Source organism: Tripterygium wilfordii, chromosome 3 (genome assembly GCF_013401445.1).
Source record: "Tripterygium wilfordii isolate XIE 37 chromosome 3, ASM1340144v1, whole genome shotgun sequence".
Lineage (NCBI taxonomy): Eukaryota > Viridiplantae > Streptophyta > Magnoliopsida > Celastrales > Celastraceae > Tripterygium > Tripterygium wilfordii.
The window spans coordinates 11,728,847-11,747,233 of record NC_052234.1 but is presented as its reverse complement, the minus strand read 5'-3'; the positions used below and the strand labels follow the sequence as shown (position 1 = coordinate 11,747,233).

Sequence of the window (18,387 nt, the reverse complement as noted above, 5' to 3'; positions counted from 1 at the left end):
TAATCAATAACGACACCATATAGAGCTCAATCACCGACCGTTAAGATAATTTCTAGTTAGAGAGAGAGGGAGAGATACCTCAAGTTATTGTGAGAATTAATAAGGCTTGAACCTCACGTATTTATAGTATTATGGATCACATGACTGGTATATGTCGATCGTACGAATGGGCATTGGGGTTTGATTGGGTCCAAGGGCCTTTGAGGGAGCTTCATGATAGTATGGGCTTTGAGCCTTTGAGGAGTAGATGAGCCTTTTTGTGGCATGTTGGAATCGACTCTCATGAGTCCTCTGGACATGACTCAAGACTATGATAGGTCGCGTTGAGCTTGATTTAGACTCTTTTGGATCTAGTTGTCAGTTAACTTAGGCTTATCGAGCTTGACTTAGACTCTTATGGATTTAGTAATGTGGATTGTGGTTCTCGTGCACTTTGAAGGGTAGATTTGCATGTGAACGATTTTTTCTTATACAGTTGGCAACTACGGACAAATTTGATGTGTTATTAGTGGGAACAAAGTTGTATTCCACGTTACCACCAAAACAAGCCCCCCCACCCCCAGTTTGTGATGGTGTTGGTGAAAGCATTAAAGCAATCTCTTTTATTAGGAAATACAAATTAATTTTTGAGGAGAAAACAAGAAGGACAATCTTGGAATTTCAGGGTCAACAAAACGAAGTGGATATAGACGATGAAGACATATAATAAACGGAAGTTAACTACCTCGTCATACGTCGTTAGGACTTCCGTCAGTTTTAATAACCATGGTTTATCTCTCTCTCTCTCTCTCCGTGTGTTTCTTTCTTTTTATATAAAGTTGTAACGCATCAAGAGATTATGGAGTTTCCGTCTCTCCTCTCTAGATTAACAAGCGTACATCCTCTGTCGTTTTCTTTCTATATCTGTCTTTGTTTTCATTAATTTGTCCGACTGAGGTAATGCAAGTCATTGGGAGGTTCTACCTTTCTTGGGTTTCTTCAACAAGTTTGGAATTTTGAGGCATTTTGTTTTTGTGGGTGGGGAGTTTTTGGTGAGGAATGGTGGTGAAGATGATGAGGTGGCGGCCTTGGCCACCGCTTTTGTCGAGGAAGTACGAGGTGAGGCTGGTGGTGAGGAGGCTGGAGGGGTGGGATCTGGCACGGGAGGGCACAGGGGAGAGCAGATTAACGGTCGAGATTCGATGGAAGGGTCCGAAACTGGCGCTGGGTTCCCTACGGCGCACGATCAAGAGGAACTTCACAAAGGAGGCGGATGTTATGTCTGAGAACGGCGTCGTTGAGTGGGACGAGGAGTTTCAGAATCTATGCACTCTCACATCTTACAGGGACGATGTGTTTCATCCATGGGAAATCTCTTTCTCTCTCTTCAATGTAAGTTTTCTCTCAAATTCGCTCCCTTCTTGATTGGATCTTTTGTGCGTATTTCGTAGGCTTTCTGTTAATTCTGCAAAAAATATTGGGGGGGTCGTTTATCAGTTTGTTTGGTGAGGGATTTCGATCTATGTTGTTGCATGTATGAGGTTTTGTGATGTCATCTTAGATTGGTTTGTGACGTCAAAGGATTCTTGGACTTCATCATTCTATGCATTCTCTCATATAGTTTTGAATTCATGGGTACTATTTCTTGGAAGAATCGTGATATTTAGTTACTATTGAGTATTTGCTTTGTTTTGTCCATGAATCTTTAATGATAGGAGTTCGTTGTTGGAGATTTTATGAGGCTATTGGATATCTTAGCTTTTAGGAGCGGATATGGCTTTAAGGTTACTTGTTTGTTGCCTCTGCTTATCCTCTAATTGCTTTTTCTCTGAGTCTTTGTTTTTAGTGCTTTAAGTTAATGGGAGGAGATGGATTTTATCTCTATGTTGTCTGTGGAATTTAGTCATCTAGAGTGTGAAGTCAAGCATTTTGTAATCAGTGCTTTTGAGGGAATGAAGTTTAATTACTTGTTTTTATCTTTCTGATGTCCAGGGCTTGAACCAAAGAACAAAGAACAAGATTCCTGTTGTAGGAACAGGATCTGTGAACCTTGCTGAATTTGCTTCCGCAGCAGAACAAAAAGAGTTTGAATTAAGCATCCCACTTGTACACCCAGCTGCCACTGCCGAGTCTAATCCATTGCTCTGTGTAAGTGCCTTCTAATTGGGTTGTAATACTTGTTTCCTATGAGTTATGGCATATTTTGCAGAGATTATCTGATGTCATATATGATTTTGTGCCTTCTTTGGAAGAAAAAAAGCAGCATTTTTTTCTTCCTTCTTCGTAAATTTTACAGTTGCTGATTTCTTCTTATATTGATTATACAGATATCCATCAGCTTATTGGAACTTAGAGCTGCTCAAGAAGCTGTTGAGCCATTACAGAGAGCAATAGTTCCTTTTTCGTCGGACTCATCACCACCTGGAACTGGAGAAACTGTCTCGACCGATAAGGATGAGCTTTCTGCTCTTAAAGCTGGTCTTAGGAAAGTAAAGATTTTCACAGAGTATGTTTCCATAAGGAGAACAAAGAAGGCCTGCCGTGAAGAAGAAGGCAGCGAGGGCCGTTGTTCTGAAAGCAGTGAGGACGCGGAGTATAATTATCCATTTGATACTGATTCTCCTGATGATTATGGGGAAGGAGAATTGGATGAGGATAAGGAGGATTCCAGTGTTAGGAAGTCATTTAGCTATGGAACACTAGCTTATGCAAACTGTGTTGGGGGATCATTTTACTCCAGTATGAGGATAAATGGCAAAGATGAAGCTTTGGTTTACTATGGTAATCACAAATCTGATGTGGGTTGCTCACACGTTGAGGATTCGACTTCTTCAGTCCCTGAGTCATCTCTGGTGCAAACTTCTAAACGTGGTTTACTTTCTTGGAGGAAGAGGAAACTAAACTTCAGGTCTCCTAAAGCCAAAGGAGAGCCATTGCTGAAGAAGGCTTATGGGGATGAAGGTGGGGATGACATTGATTATGATCGCCGGCAGCTTAGCTCTGATGAAGCTCTTGCACTTGGGGTAAGACTCAACCTTGTTTGATACTCTAAGCTTATGATTTTTGGTTTGCTTTTATAATTTTATTTGCTGTCTTGTTAAAGTACTAAATAAAGAAGCTAAATCTTGTTACTGAAATAGTTTTCATAATGATCCGTTTCTGGATTATTTTCCAGATGTTGGTGCTTTATAAAATTTGTTAGCAGAACTAGCTCATTAGGCTAGGCTAACATTTTGAACTATAAATCCTGATTTTCACCGGGAACTTATCTGTTGACCCTAACTTCCATGTGAAGATCACTATGCAAAGTCACTAGTTTTCTCGATTTAAGAAACAGACGAGGGAGTTAACTGATCCTGAGGAAGTATTGTCTTGTATGTAATAACATAAATCTTCCATTTTTATTCTGCTATCGTATTATATGTCATCAGTTTATTTTCTTTAGTTTACCTTACAAAGTTTAAGCTAATTAGGAAAACTGTATTTTGCAGTGGCATAAGACAGACGACGAGTCATCTGCAAATCGATCTTCAGTTTCTGATTTCGGGGATGACAATTTTGCCGTAGGCTGTTGGGAGCACAAAGAAGTAGTAAGTCGTGATGGACACATGAAGCTTCAAACCCAGGTCTTTTTTGCCTCTATTGATCAACGAAGTGAGCGAGCAGCTGGTGAGAGTGCGTGTACAGCCCTTGTTGCTGTCATTGCTGATTGGTTCCAGAACTACCGTGATCTGATGCCCAACAAGTCCCAATTTGATTGTCTGATCAGAGAAGGGTCGTTGGAATGGAGGAATCTTTGCGAGAATCAAATATATAGGGAACGGTTCCCTGACAAGCATTTTGATCTTGAAACGGTCCTTCAAGCCAAAATACATCCTCTTTCAGTTGTCCCTGGGAAGTCTTTTATAGGATTTTTTCATCCAGAAGGGATGGATGAGGAAAGATTTGACTTTTTGCATGGTGCTATGTCGTTCGATAACATTTGGGATGAGATTAGCCATGCGGCATTGGGATGTTCAAGTAATGCTGATCCTCATGTGTATATTGTCAGTTGGAATGACCATTTTTTCATCCTCAAGGTTGAACAGGATGCTTACTACATCATTGACACATTAGGGGAGAGGCTTCACGAGGGATGCGATCAGGCCTATATTTTGAAATTTGACTATGAAACTAAAATTCAGAAATTGCAAAATGCTGCTCAAGGATCGGGGGAAAAAATAAGTGGTGAACAACATATTGTTGCCACATCTGAGGAAGCTAGGAATCAAGAGGCTCAGCAGATCAACTCGAAGGAGGAGACTTCTGTGTCGGGGATGGAAGTGACAAAGCCTGAGGGGTCAATGAAGAGTGAGGAGGAAGGGGAGGTTGTGTGCCGAGGGAAAGAGTCCTGCAAGGAGTACATTAAGAATTTCTTGGCTGCAATCCCTATTAGGGAATTGCAGGATGATATCAAGAGAGGGTTAGTGGCATCAACACCGCTTCATCATCGGCTACAGATAGAATTCCACTACACCCAGTTCTTAGAACCAGTTGCAGAAGCGCCACAACTTACAGAAGCACAACCATCAGAGGTTGCAATAACAGCAGATGTTGCCTAATGGAGACTGTAAATTGTAGGAACTCTAACTTGTTCTCTCTTTTTGTCATGGCTGATAAATGTTTATAGAATCTAACGGGAACCTCGACGGCTTTTGATTATTTTAAACGATAGGATTGTTTTTCTTCCAAGCTGGTCTGAGAATTTGGAACAAAATATATGTTTCTGTTGGTGTCATTTTTTTTTTCATTTCTGAACTCTCTTGGACTATACTTCTCTGCATATCCTGTTGAGAGTCTGAATGGCTTGTGCACTTCCATATTTTTGGACTGTAGCTTTCATGATTTAATATTAGCCCTTGATGGTAGCAAACATTTGGAGCTGTTGAAAATGTTAGGCTGGTTGTTCCAAATATGCTGCTGAACGTCGCTCTCTCTAGGCCTTCCCTTTTGTCTGCTATTGTGTTGGCTTCATTACGGTGAAGTGAATCCCCCGAATCTGACTAAATTGATTCCTTGACTAAAGACAGAAATTAAAATTTAAAAAATAAAAATAAATTATTGGGCTTTAGCTAAGCCAATCTGAAGAAGGAAGCCTTCTATCAATGAAGGTCCCGTCCCATTAAAACAATGCGTTCTATTTCTAATAGGCCACTCCTCTTCCCATGTGACTTTTTTTCAATCAAGAAACCACCGAGTCAAAAATGCCCTTCCTAACTATGAGCTGTCCAGGACGCGAGATTAGTGTCTATGATGCTCGAGGTCAGGCTTCCTAACTATGAGCTGTCTGGGACACGAGATTAGTGTCTATGATGCTCGAGGTCAGGAGTTAGAACCAACTGTTCCTTTTGGAATCTTGATTCTATGGGTTTGTCGCAAGCCCTACCCGCATAGGTTCAGCTCAATCTTACTTGTTGCCAATACATGCGGACGCAGGACTGTTCTGAGGGCTTGAGATTTAGCTCACTCAACTATGAGCCAACATGGCGATGCTATTGCCAAGTGGTTCTCTTCCCATGGGACTCTGTTGCCATACTAATATTCATTCATTCCATTTGCACCAGATTCTTCTTCTCTAGGGCATGTGCAAGTATATGGTACATACCAGAGTTTAAGTTGACAAGAGATCATGAAGACGAAAAGGAAATATTGCTCTAATTTTTTAAACAAGAAGGGCTTCTTACAAGTTGAAATGACAGGACTAACTGCAATCTTGTAGTTCTGGAATATCATAGACAAGAGAATAGACATTTACAGATATTCATGAGAGTTATGAACTGAGGTAGGTTTAAGATATATCAAGGAACATGTTACTGGAATAATAAGAAGATGGACAACAGATATTCCACCAATGCTGAAAGTGTATGCCAGGTGTGAACTGTGGATGATTCTTTGTACACAAAGCATTTACCAATAGCCGATAACTTCTTTCATAGCACTTAACTAGCAGCCACAGATGATGCAAATCCGATTGCGAAATCAAAGGCAATGCAAGTAAGCTCACTTTTGTTTCTGTCATACATCTTCATCTTGAGAGAGTATGAACCCTGCAAAGAGATCAGCATTTGTTACGAGGATCAAACATGACCTCTAAAGTTAAGATACTTCTTCCCTTCAGTTCATGGAAAAGAATTTCATATTGCATAATGCTTAATAAATTCATCGACTCTAATGTAGCATAAGGTGGCTTGAACTTTGTAAATTTAACTCTGAGATGACTTAAAAGACATCTGGGGATAAATAGACCGACAAACCATTTATTTTGCAAGGTTCAATTTAGTCGTTTATTATTTACTATGAAGTAAAGCAATAACATGTTACACTCAATATGTTCTCTCAGCAAATCAATGAAACAATTGAAGAAATACAAATTGAGAGGCCAATGTGGAATCCATTCCCTACCCTTTAAATTTCCCCATATTGGAAGGAAATACTACAACACCACTGGCAACATTCAGAAAAAAATAACCCACCACACCTTTGGCTGGAAACTTTAGAAACAAATAAGACTAAATGAAAGTAACTGCAGTTGAAACTTCTCTGGCTAGACTTGACTTGCATGATTTTGTCTTGGAAAGAAAAGATAATGACAGAATGGAAAGCAATTATGGAGTACCATTTCAATACAAACTCAGGCAACATGGACATGATAAAGGTAGCAACTAGCAGGTCATTTCTCATAAGGAAGACAAACTAGTGGCTAAGATAGCCTAAACTTATGGCCATGGGCCATGATTGATTGGCCAAATTAACAAAATCCTTTGAAGGCGGCATCCATTTTACTAAATCCCAGTAACTTGCAAGTATAAAGTGCTCTCAAACTAAGCTGACACCTTATTTGTTTTGATTAGTCAAACAGAAACATCCCAAAAGAAACCTGGAAACTAGATAGTTATAATCATAAAAGAACAGACAAAACAGTCAAAGAAGGATATAACGTACAGGTGGGGTGAATCCTGGTAATATTTGTGAGTGAGCAACAACAAAATCCCCAGTTGAAACAGGACAAGCTGTCTCTTCACAAAGGTTGTGAGTCTCACTGTGGATGTGCCACCCAAAGTATGAAACTTCGATCACTAATTTACCTCCAGAGATTGCTTCATCTGCATACCATGCATAATTCAACTTAGTCTCACAACTTTAAACGTCAGTTATTTTTAAAGAAAAGATCATATACAAGTTAATACTCGAACATGAGAAGTCAAAATTGGAAGAACAGGCTAGGATTTGCAAATAAAAGCTACTCCCTACTTTTCTGCTTCAGACAGGTAGATAAATAAACACATGCAAGCATGATAAAGAAAACAAAAATAATGGAAGGAAAGAGGTACAGGGGACGGAAAGGCTCTCTAACTTTTTCAGACACAAATGTCTGGCAAGGGAATGATGTGATCAAGCAAAGTCAAACTAGCAATAACAGGAACCACGATATATCTTCCTTTCGTTGAGTGGAATAAGTGGAAGTGAACATAGGAAGTAAGCTCACGCAGGAACCAAAACTCTGCTTCATACTGAATCATGTCTTCTACATAACATAACATGGAAACAACAATTCAGAAAATGTTAGTGTGCAAGAGCTCAAACATAAAATCAGCTTTCCTGTACAGCGTAGCGTACACTGTTCAGTAGCACAGTCTAGAGTAGTTTTGTATAAAACAGTTCCAACAAGACTTGAGCATATTTTATATGATGCTCCATGTGCCATCTCTTCCTCCTTACCAGTCAAGGAAGTAGAAAGAGAGATCCCATTTATTTCTTGATCTTTCCTTCACTTCCACCACTTATCTCAGTCATACCACTACAGCTAATCAATAGATTAAATGGGGATTAGAGCCTTGCCTTATTTCTCTCCTCCCCTCCCCCTAATAAACAAAGTGAAGAATATATATCATCACCCATTGTCCCTCTCATACACAAGAGTATCAAGTATTGTATTTGAGTATTACTTCCTAACTCTAGGATGCCCTGAACATGAAGTCAAAAGAGAAACTACCAACATCACTAAATAGAGGAGATTTGCCAGTCTAGCCAAACAAAAACCGAACTTTGCATAGCAGAGAGAATCCATAATAACCAACAAGATTTCCCATAACACATTCAAACAGAAGCAGTTACACGATCAAAAAAATATCAAGGAAGGCACAAAATTATGGCTCACAGATGACTTCAAACAAAAACAATTCAATCAGGTATGCCAGAATTGACAATCAAATTGGGGATCAAACTTGAGCCTCTTGCAATACAGATAGAAATATATAGATATTCATGGAAGTAATAGATATCGGAAATACCTGTAGAAGCAGATATGCTGAAAGAAGCTCGTTCGCCTCTCTCCACAGGATCTGGAGAAATCTCTACTCCCGTCACCCTAACTTTATACTCAGTATTCTTATCTGCATCGTTAATACTCAACTATATGTAAGAGTCATTCCAAATTTTCATGATCGCTGTAAATCTTGATATACAACATAGATGACGAAGTTAGGATTCGATTGAACTTACCGCAGTATTTCACATCCGTGGCTCGAGCCAAAACAATCATCAAACAAAACGATATCAACATCAACAGAGGAACAATCAGCTTGGACTGAATCATCTCCATTGTCTCCAAAGCTTAACAAACTAAGGGTTTCTTAGTCCGCAAGATTGACAGAGAGATATTGCATGACGAGAAGACAACTCCGGTTTTGCGCTTTTTGGGGGTTTTAAACGTCAATTATAGCATCATATGATTTGAGCCGTTCGATAAATGTACGATCCGTGAATTGAACGGCTTGGATGGTCCGATTCTGTTCGTGATAGTTGTCAACGACTGTTAGGTGGGAACTTTTAGAACCGTTTGGTGGGGAACTTTTGCTGTCAAGTCCTCGTTCCAATAATTATTCGCTATTTCACTCCGTTTTGGTTCTTCAACATAATTAGGCTTTATATGGTACTTAAATTCTAATTAATATAGCATAAGGTAGTTGGACCTTAATTATTAATTTATTCAATCCACATCCGCACTGTCTTTCGCTGATGGTAGCCGAAATATTCCGGCAATGGCGACAACGATGATCTCTGGACTCGTCATTTCGGTTCTTGTTCTTTTGATGGTGATGGTGGTGGAATCGAGCGACAACAACCACGTCTACTCGCCGTGTGGGGACACGACTGTGCAGGCGTCGGACGGATTTACTTTCGGGATCGCGTTCGCGTCGAGGACATCGTTCTTCTACAACAGTTCCCAGCAGCTATCTCCCTGCGACCGTAGACTTTCGCTCTCATCCTCCAACTATCAGATCGCCATTTTCCGGCCCAAAGTCGACGAGATCTCTCTTCTAACAGTCAATAGCTCTTCCTTCTCTCCGGTTAGTATTTAGGGTTTTCACTGCTAGGGTTTTTTTGTGTACTGTAGTGTAGGTTTTTGGCTTTGATTTTACTTGAATTGAAACTTGTTAGGGTTGGAAGTAGTTGCATCTGTACTTATTTGGTTAAGAATTATTAACAGCGCTACAATTTTGAGATGTGCGTTACTCACAAACGTTTGATTAACTGGTAGATCCTTTGGCTTGCCCTGGTATTCACCATTTTGCTTCAGTAGGCTCTGGACGATAGCATTAGTATCTCAGAAGTATTGAGATAGTCAGCTTTAACAACATCCTGAGGTTTTTGTGTGGAAGTCTCATGGATAGACTTAGAGCAATTGCTGCTATACAGACAAAGTGCTTGCCACGCCCTTAGCTGTGACACTAGCTGTAACGATATATTGGGACTTGGGAGCATCTTGGAAGCAAGGGTTTGCTTAGTACATTTATAATGCCTTGGCTTGGATGCTAAATGGTAGCTGTTTAAGATAAATCTGATTGTTCCTGCTGACGTAAGAGATCCCTAGAATGGGAAATGCTAAAAACAATGTTGTGAATGTTTTAAAGATGAGGTTTAAGACTTCTTTTCCCATCCGTTATGTAATAAATTGCACGGGTTGAGGCAAATAGGGAACAGCAGTCTGAATCAGTTGCTCTGGAAAACATGTAGGTACTCTACAGGGTGCCCTGCTATTCTAGCCCTTTACATTAATATTGATGGCATCATAGTACAGGTTTTGTACTTGGTGGGTTTGTGGCGAATTTGAGCTTTGGTTCTGAGGGAGCTTAACAGCTTTCTTGGCCGAAACTACTCTCCCCTGCCCATCTTTCTTTCTCACGAACCCCCCTCCAAATGCCATCACACCTTCTATTGTTTCTCAAAATATGACTAGGAGAATATAAAATAATGTACACTCAAAATCAGGAGAGGAGCTACTTTTAAAGGCATGGAACAAGGACTCAAAATGAGATTGGAAGAAGATTTTTATGGTACACAGCTTTCCCTCCGGCAAGATACCACACAGCCTTCAAAATCTTGGCATTTCTAACTAGCTGAATTAGCTGATTCAGCAACTGACTTTTCTCTCAAAGCGCTTTGACATGTTATAAAAATGATCAGTAAATTTATAGGGAATATAATCTTCTTTAATTTCATGTGCTTCCCAGGACTCATATGGTGGGTATATGGTTGCATTTGCTGGTCGAAAGTATGCAGCAAGGTCTATCCCTGCTTTTGTTGCGAACACTACATACACTGTAACCAGCTTTACACTTGTAAGTGATAAAGTTCTTGCTTCACGAATCGTAATTTTATGTTCAATTTTACCACCACGAGGCGTCTATGAAATCTATTGATATTTTGTCGTATGCAGGTTCTTGAGTATAAGAAGGGCAGGTTGCAAAACTTGTATTGGAAAAGGGACGGGTGTGCCAAGTGTTCTGGAAACTCTAACTTTGTTTGTCTGAACGGTCAGGATTGTGCAATCAGAACATCAAACTGCAAAAACCATGGAGGTTCTGTCGATTGCAGCCTTGGAATACAATTGGCATTTTCTGGCACAGATAAACACTTTTCTGTTTTCAACTCTTGGTATGAAGTGGAGAACCTTCGCCAATATTCACTTTATGGGCTTTATTCAAATCTTAGGGATTCTCTCACTAGCCAATATAACAATTTCTTCTAATTTTTTGTGTGTGGGTGCTGTTTGTAACTGGCATGTTCTTATTCTTTTCCTTTTGTCCTTGGTTGTCCTCTATCTTCATTTTTCCTGCAGAATCTTCTCTCATTTTGCATGTTGTAGTTTGATCTTGCGGTGTGTACATTTTTGTACTTGATGATTGTAATTTTCATTTTCATGTCAATTGATTAGAAACTATCCTAGTATCCTATATACAGAATAACTATGTATGTGTACATGCACACATTATTGGGAATGGTTCCAGACATAGTTCTTCAAAATACTCTTTGAACAATTATTTTTCTATTACAATAATTCTGTCGTCATTCCTTGATTGGTTTAGCCGAAATCTTTTGAGTCTTTTTCTTTACTTCTTTTTAACTAGCTTTGGATCTTATGGGAGCCAACATAGCTTAGTTTGTCAGTGCTGCTAATGATATTGGCATGCTAGATTATTATTATTTTTTTATTGGAGTCACTGTTGTACCTAAGATAAGAACAATATGAGATGGCTGGTAGCTTCTTGTTTCTGACTCTTATCTTTGAGTAGAAAGTATCTGCTTATATTGTAGTTAAGGTAGGGGAGATTCTTTAAGCTTATTATTTTAATTGTAAATTACCCATCATGTACAGGACCTAATCACCATCAGCTGTATAGTACGACAGATATTAGGAATGCTAATCCACTTGGCTGGCTTAGTGGCAATCCCATCTCCTCCACCCCATATATATAATATACTATGCAGATTGAGAAGAAAAAGGTGGAGGGGGATTGCTTGATGAATCCACAAATGAAATGATGTGGGGTTCCATTAAGAGAGAAGCGTATCATAATCACGCACCACAACATGTCGACATGAACCCACTTGGCCACTGGTGTTTTGTTTGTTTGTTAGCTTGAAACAAGTTGAAAGGATGGCTGTAGTAGCATGTATATGATGTGGAATGCAAATTCCAAGAGCCCAAAAATACAAAAACAAAAAACTTTTTGTACTAGATTTCCACTTGGAAAGATCTAGATGCACGCCCAACAAAGCAAAGCATCTGTGTCTACTTTTGAAAGGGATGACACGTGGCACGCGTCACACACCACCAAGTGCGCGGGTGCGACTTAAAAAGAGAAACAGCACATAATGAATAAGTGACAGATAATTTAACATTTTACAATTTTTTAAAAACAAGCCTACTATATATATATATATATAGAGGGACATGTACTGTTTATATATGGCTATGGGATTAGTGAGTGAGGATAAATCATGAAAGAGTCAATTGGGGCATTTTAATTTGCAACCACTTTTTGGAAACTTTTGGGATCGAAAATTGGATTTGTTTGGTTAACAAACATGGTTGAATTAGTTTAATTAATAGTACCAAAATAGTGTGTGTATATATATATATAACCTTAATTAAAGGGGAATTTTAAAATTTATAATACTTTCAATAATCAATAATTCTCTTATGCGAACACCCCAAGTTATAATAATTTACGCACACTTTTTGAGAGCATAGATGAGTGAAATGATAAGTGGTGACCATTGTTTTGGGTCCCACATGTTCTAAATCAATAATAAGATTAAATTGTGTAAGTTGATAATTTACTGGTGTCCGTATAAGATAATTCCTCTTCAATAATGCTATTATTGAGATTTCGAAGCTTTTTAAGTTTGGGATGATGAGGTGTTATCTCTTAGTGCCATCAGATGTGTTTAGTGGCTGAGATTAAAAAGGTGCTCTAAATATTGCAGCAAAAGAAAATTGGTAGCCCCCAAACGGCCAAACCTAATGAAAAGACTGATGTTGGAATATTAGCCGACATAAATATGCCTTGGTTGAAATCATTTTCTTGAAATCAAATGATAAAATTGATAATAATGCTTCCACATTTGACTCGGTTAAGAAAACCAGCATGCCCTTTATCAAACCTCCCATGAAAATGACAATGCCCAAAAACAGAGAAGATATTTTTCAGTAGCTGCAAACTATACTTCACAGCAAAGAAACTCACGCCGTCAAACACGCACATATAAAAGTTTCCACTTATCGACAAGGTAAATTGTGTCAAAACATAGCGCGTGGCCACAAATATATTGTTATCATTGGGAGCGTATAAATTTTTATTTTATTTTTGATAAAATAAATTTTTCAGGAAACAATTGGCCACAAATGTATTGCTCTCATTGAAAATTGAACTTAGAACTTTCTGAATTTATACGGTTTGATTTCATAAAGATTCATCACTAAACTGCCACTCAAGTGATTCGTGATCTTCTTTTGCTATTCTAGATGATGATTTATTTTTTTTTTCCCTTGGATAATGATTAATGCTCATGGTCCTTGATCAAAATTGTTTCCTGTTAAGGGTAATTGAAGAGTATTGCGACATCATATAGACTTCGCAGCTAAGCTAAGTAAAGCAAGCCAAACCTTCACTAATTTTATTCCATAATCCAAACAAAATTAAGATAGCTAGTGCTACAAGGACCACTAAAACCTATTTAATTTATCTTTAATCCACTCGTTTCAATGTTGCAATTGGGTCACAGTTGTATTGCAACGATGCGAGTTGAAAGCCGGTTTTACAATATTATCATATGATTACATCATTTGTTATATTACGCAAGCCAGCCGGATGAATTTATTAAGTATACATTCGAAAGATAATGAATATAAATTTTTATCAAAAATATTAAGGATCATAGTAATTTTTTTTTATCATAATTATTCTAAATTTTGAAATGAATGCATATGATCCATATGAGATCGTGAGTCCCACATAATCTTGATGAAGAATTTTGTCCGTTAATCTCAATATTTGTCATTTAAGTTAATTGAGACAAAAAAAAATATCGATTGTCATTTGGTATAATTGAGACAAAAGCAAAACATGGACATATGTAATTATTAGGTTTTTATTGCAAAAAAATATAAAAATCCATATTACTATAATAATATAACATTAAGTTTGTTTATCAACGAGACGTGGCTTGATTTGTAATTGGTTAGATTACAAGATAAGATTTCAATAAAAAGCAAAAAATAAAAATAAAAAAATGGGAAACTTGAATCATAATAAAGCTTTTTTGTTTATAGAAAAAGTTGGAGGCCCACAGAGAAACACTGTAGCGGCATTATGAATCCACAATTATTAATATCACAGAAGATTTGCACGAAAGCTAAGTCTTATTGGACAGTGGAGTGTATAGTTCCAGCACACTTGTATGCATATTCATAGCCCCTCACTCTCTCTCTCTCTATATTTGGTTTTTGTTGCTTCTTCGATTGCTTGAACTATTCCGACATGGCTCCTAACAAATGGGGGTTTTCTGCTTCTGGGTAGTTTTAGTACTCGATTCTGCTTCCTCTGCTGTTGATGTGTAAGTTTTTGCTCCTTTTTTTTTTTTTGAATTTGTGGGTGGTACTACAAATTCTTACTATCTGTTCTCCTTCTTCACTGGATCTCTCTTGATTTCCTTTGATGTAATTTTGCTCCTATGATGTGGTGTATGGGGTTTATTTTCTTTGCTGTTGTTCTAATTCTTGATATTGGGCAACTGGGTATCTATTTTTTGTCGGTCTTACTTTTTCTGAATTTTGGGTTTCTGCTTGTGGAGGCTTGGTATGGCCGGTTTAGAACAGTGATTTGATATTTCTTCTACTGTATAAATTGCCATGTTTTATGTTTCTTCTGTTAGACCCTTCAATGATTTTTTTTTCATTGCCAAGTAGTTTTTGTTTCAATTTCCTCTTTATCTGGAGGCTCGTCCTAATCAAGATTATCAATGAAGTCAAGAGGTTAGGTTGGATGCTATTTTTGAAGATCTGAACTAATTAAGTGGTTAGGTTGGATGCTATTTTTCTATTAGTATTTGCCAATATATTTGATGGGGATCTTGATCTTTGTTCATTACAGGAATTAGTTTGTATTATCAAAAGGTAAGAAAGGAAAACAACTCTCGTGACGAGGCTTTCGTAGTGGAAAATATTTAAACCAGTATCATTTTGAAAGTGGTATAAATGGCCATGCAAACTGTGTACTTGAAAGAACATGAAGGAATTGTCCAAAATTCTATTGGGCAGTTGTCTTCCATACCATCTGTGACTTGGTGGAATGCCATTTGTTCTCAATCTGTACATGGAGATCTCAATGGTAGAGACCAACTTACAGTCACTAAACAAGGTGGGCGGGTTGCTGAACACGGGCTCGACAAAGGTGATTCAACTCACTTTACTATCTTTCCTGGTAATATTCGCAATTAGTTTTGCCAAACTAAATATTCCTAAACTTGCTTTTGTTGACCATATCATTTATTATTTCTCTTGCTTCTACATTCATATGTCCTGCATCCCCTGCTTCGTCGCACTTGTAACTGCTCCTCCGTACATATTTATTCATATACATTAGAAGCTTCTTTTGTCTATTAAATTCACAATTTTACTTTGATATGATTTTTATGATGTCATTTTATCAGAAGTTGTCCAATGGATGAAAATGAAATGAGATTTTTTTTTCTCTGTTTAATTTTTCTAGTGTCTCCTTGAGCTTAGTAACTGATACAGACAACTCTAAAAAATCTACCAAACAAACATAATGCATTTGAAAGCTATTAATATTAACATTTGAACTAAAAAAAGGTGCCTTGTCCCCCCCCCCCTTCTCCTAGTTTTCACTTGATCAAACTATTTTCTTGAAGAAAGAGGGAATGGAGTGTATGAGATTCTAATTCTTGCTATGCCTGGTGCTTCAATCCTTATATTTCTTACCAGCTGAGTAGATTTTCTTTCAGGTGATGGAAAAACCTCTGGGGAAGGAAAAAAACATCAGGGGGCCATCTCTATACAATCATCTCCACAGGAATACAGTAATCACTTCGGCCTAGGGTTTGGTCAGCCTATGGTAAAATCTTTAACAGAACCAACACTTCTTTAATGTGTTGTCTCTTTAGCTTGAGTTATCGATAGCTAATTGCTTTTCTTTGTTTTATTGACTGACAACTGAAGATCTGTGCAAATGACCCTCACATGGATCAATGCTATGGACTATTCTCAACTTATGGGGCTCAAATTTCGGTTCGTCTCCCTTCAGCTTACCAGTTTTGCAGATCAATTTGCCAAATCAAGGCTGCACATGAACCCTAAATATTATCTCGCTTTTCAGTTTGCATTGCTGTTTCATTCACATATATCTAAGAGGCATTCAGGCTTATTTGATTGAATGGAGAATACTAGAAGGAGGCTCTTACTAGATCACTTTCAGAGTTTAGGTTTGAGATGTTTCCGAGTTTTGTGATAAATAGAATAGCATTATGAGAGTCTTCAAAAGCTAAAGCTGGAAAGGTAAGAATCTGCATCTTCTTAGAGGAGATTATAAGACTGTGAAATCAGATGAGTGTTGCAAAAGAGGGAAAAAAGAAAAGAGAAGAAAAAGTAAAAGAAAGGAAGAGAAGTATACTATGTGAAAGGGTAAATATATTTGTGATGCATGAGAGTATCCACAGGAGGCATAAAGGAAAATTTAGAGAAGAAATAGAGCAAATCTGATTTTCTTTCTTATATCTGGATTTCAGCTTTATGCTGTTGCTTTATTTTTTAGTTATACTTCAATCTTACAACACACTCTTTGCATGTCCATCGATTACAATTGTACCTGATATGCTTAGAGTTCAGAGCAACCAGTTTTCAACTGATTTAAATGCGTATCCACAATAAACAGGGCCGTATTATGCTGCCATTGAGCTTGTCAGCAGATGATGGACCGATATATGTTAATGCTAAGCAGTACAATGGGATCATGAGGCGTCGACAATCCCGCGCGAAAGCTGTACTTGAGAATAAAATAGAAAGAAAGCGCAAGGTATGATCTCTTCATCCATAATTCTTCTTCTAGTTATTTCTTTGGGGCAGAAGTTTCAGACTTGGCTTCATTGCACCCTAGAGGTCACATTCAAACCACCAGCAAGACGTCTATGCAATGGTACTGTAAGAATGCATACATTTGTCCTTACATGACTACACTAGCACTATGAGACCATTGTGCATGATCGTTGTTTCGTTTCCTGTCACAACGATGCAGGTGGTTAGAAATTTCGAGTCTTAGGTCCTATTCTTTACTGATCTCCCTGGACAAATACTACTAGTTCCATTCACGTAAAAATAAATCAAGTGTTAAAGGCCATGTATAGAAGCCTCTATTTTAACTGTTTAATTTCATTCGTTTCAAACTATTTCAGTAAACAAATCAAATTCAAATACTTAGCGAATATGTGATACTGAAAGTTTTTTGAACTTCTATAAATTTTTGCCCTATGCCATGCGTCGAAAATAAAATCAACAGTTCTTCTTGATAATTCATAAACCATTCTCACTCTAGCTGCAATGATTGTTTCTATTTCTGTTCCCAGCCATATATGCACCATTCACGTCATCTCCATGCACTTCGCCGACCAAGGGGATGTGGTGGCCGTTTCTTGAACACAAAGACCAAGAATGGCAAAAAAGGTGAACATGAGATGATGAAAGCCAGTGATGCACCAGTGCCTCAGCCTACCGGTTCTCAGAGTTCGGAAGTACTGCAATCAGAGAGTGGAAATCTGAACTCATTCAAGGAAGCAAATGGCAACTCAAATCTTTCAGGGTCAGAAGTGACCAGTATTTACTCTAGGGGAGGTCTCAATCACTATTCCATCAGTTATCTGGGCCCATCTGTCCAACCTCTCTCAGGGTTTATACCTGGGGGGCGTGGTACTGTCATGCCCAGTAAGTGGGTTGCGGCAGCAAGTAACTGCTGCAACCATAAAGATTGACAACAAGGTCGAAAGTGGGTTTGGTGCAAGCTGTTGTGCCAAACCCTTGTTGCAACCAAATGGAGAAGTTATGTTACATTTGCCCTACAGTAATGTGACAGATACTGAACTGGAGGGATCCCCATTTGGTTGTGCAGGCAACTCATTCTTGGCTCATGTGCATTAAGGTAATCTTTGCCATTCCATACAGACTCACTGTCTTGGATGGTTATAGATTCTGCTGAAGCCTTAATGCACTTTAAAAAATTTGTAAAATAATGGGAAAAAGACTAGAACCAGTAGGTCTATTCCTCTGGATCTGATATTGGTGTGAAATGGTCTGTGCTTTGTTAATGTAAGGTTAGCAGCTCTGTGTGTTCCCAACTTTCTGGAATAATGTATTGTGGATATTTGTGTGCCAGTCATCTGGAATATCCTTTTCTGGGATACTTTTGGTACAAAGGGTGGAATAAATTTGTGCACTCATCTTTGTTTTCCCTATTAATTTGATTTTTATAATTTGGAGTCTGTTCCCATCTTAATTTTCCCTCCCCTATTCTT

General features: G+C 38.2%; 4 protein-coding genes across 7 annotated transcripts; 3 read left to right on the top strand and 1 right to left on the bottom strand.

Annotated features, from left to right (window-relative positions):
- The first annotated feature begins 825 nt into the window (after positions 1-825).
- LOC119995050 lies at positions 826-4,756 on the top strand. Its single transcript, XM_038841412.1, has 4 exons — positions 826-1,371; positions 1,972-2,127; positions 2,307-3,002; positions 3,471-4,756. Exons 1-4 carry the CDS (start codon positions 1,039-1,041, stop codon positions 4,578-4,580), a joined length of 2,295 nt encoding a protein of 764 aa, XP_038697340.1. The 5' UTR covers positions 826-1,038; the 3' UTR covers positions 4,581-4,756.
- An 894-nt stretch (positions 4,757-5,650) lies between these two features.
- On the bottom strand, positions 5,651-8,705 carry LOC119995116 (putative phosphatidylglycerol/phosphatidylinositol transfer protein DDB_G0282179). The gene is made up of 4 exons (XM_038841505.1): positions 8,521-8,705; positions 8,310-8,411; positions 6,961-7,121; positions 5,651-6,065 (listed from the first exon to the last, which is right to left on the bottom strand). Exons 1-4 carry the CDS (start codon positions 8,618-8,620, stop codon positions 5,958-5,960), a joined length of 471 nt encoding a protein of 156 aa, XP_038697433.1. The 5' UTR covers positions 8,621-8,705; the 3' UTR covers positions 5,651-5,957.
- Positions 8,706-8,918: 213 nt separating this feature from the next.
- Positions 8,919-11,277, top strand: LOC119995115. The gene is made up of 3 exons (XM_038841503.1): positions 8,919-9,368; positions 10,533-10,640; positions 10,739-11,277. The coding sequence occupies exons 1-3, from the start codon at positions 9,060-9,062 to the stop codon at positions 11,048-11,050; spliced, it is 729 nt and encodes a 242-aa protein (XP_038697431.1). The 5' UTR covers positions 8,919-9,059; the 3' UTR covers positions 11,051-11,277.
- A 2,958-nt stretch (positions 11,278-14,235) lies between these two features.
- On the top strand, positions 14,236-18,327 carry LOC119986487 (nuclear transcription factor Y subunit A-10-like). 4 transcript variants are annotated; one of them, XM_038831054.1, is made up of 6 exons: positions 14,236-14,421; positions 14,958-15,287; positions 15,820-15,941; positions 16,046-16,114; positions 16,758-16,898; positions 17,446-18,327. In XM_038831054.1, exons 2-6 carry the CDS (start codon positions 15,062-15,064, stop codon positions 17,845-17,847), a joined length of 960 nt encoding a protein of 319 aa, XP_038686982.1. In that variant the 5' UTR covers positions 14,236-14,421; positions 14,958-15,061; the 3' UTR covers positions 17,848-18,327. The 4 variants fall into 4 exon arrangements, with proteins under 4 accessions (XP_038686982.1, XP_038686999.1, XP_038686991.1 ...); XM_038831071.1 differs by having other exon boundaries at positions 14,237-14,421; positions 14,958-15,257; XM_038831063.1 differs by having other exon boundaries at positions 14,237-14,421; positions 15,832-15,941.
- The last annotated feature ends 60 nt before the right edge of the window (positions 18,328-18,387 follow it).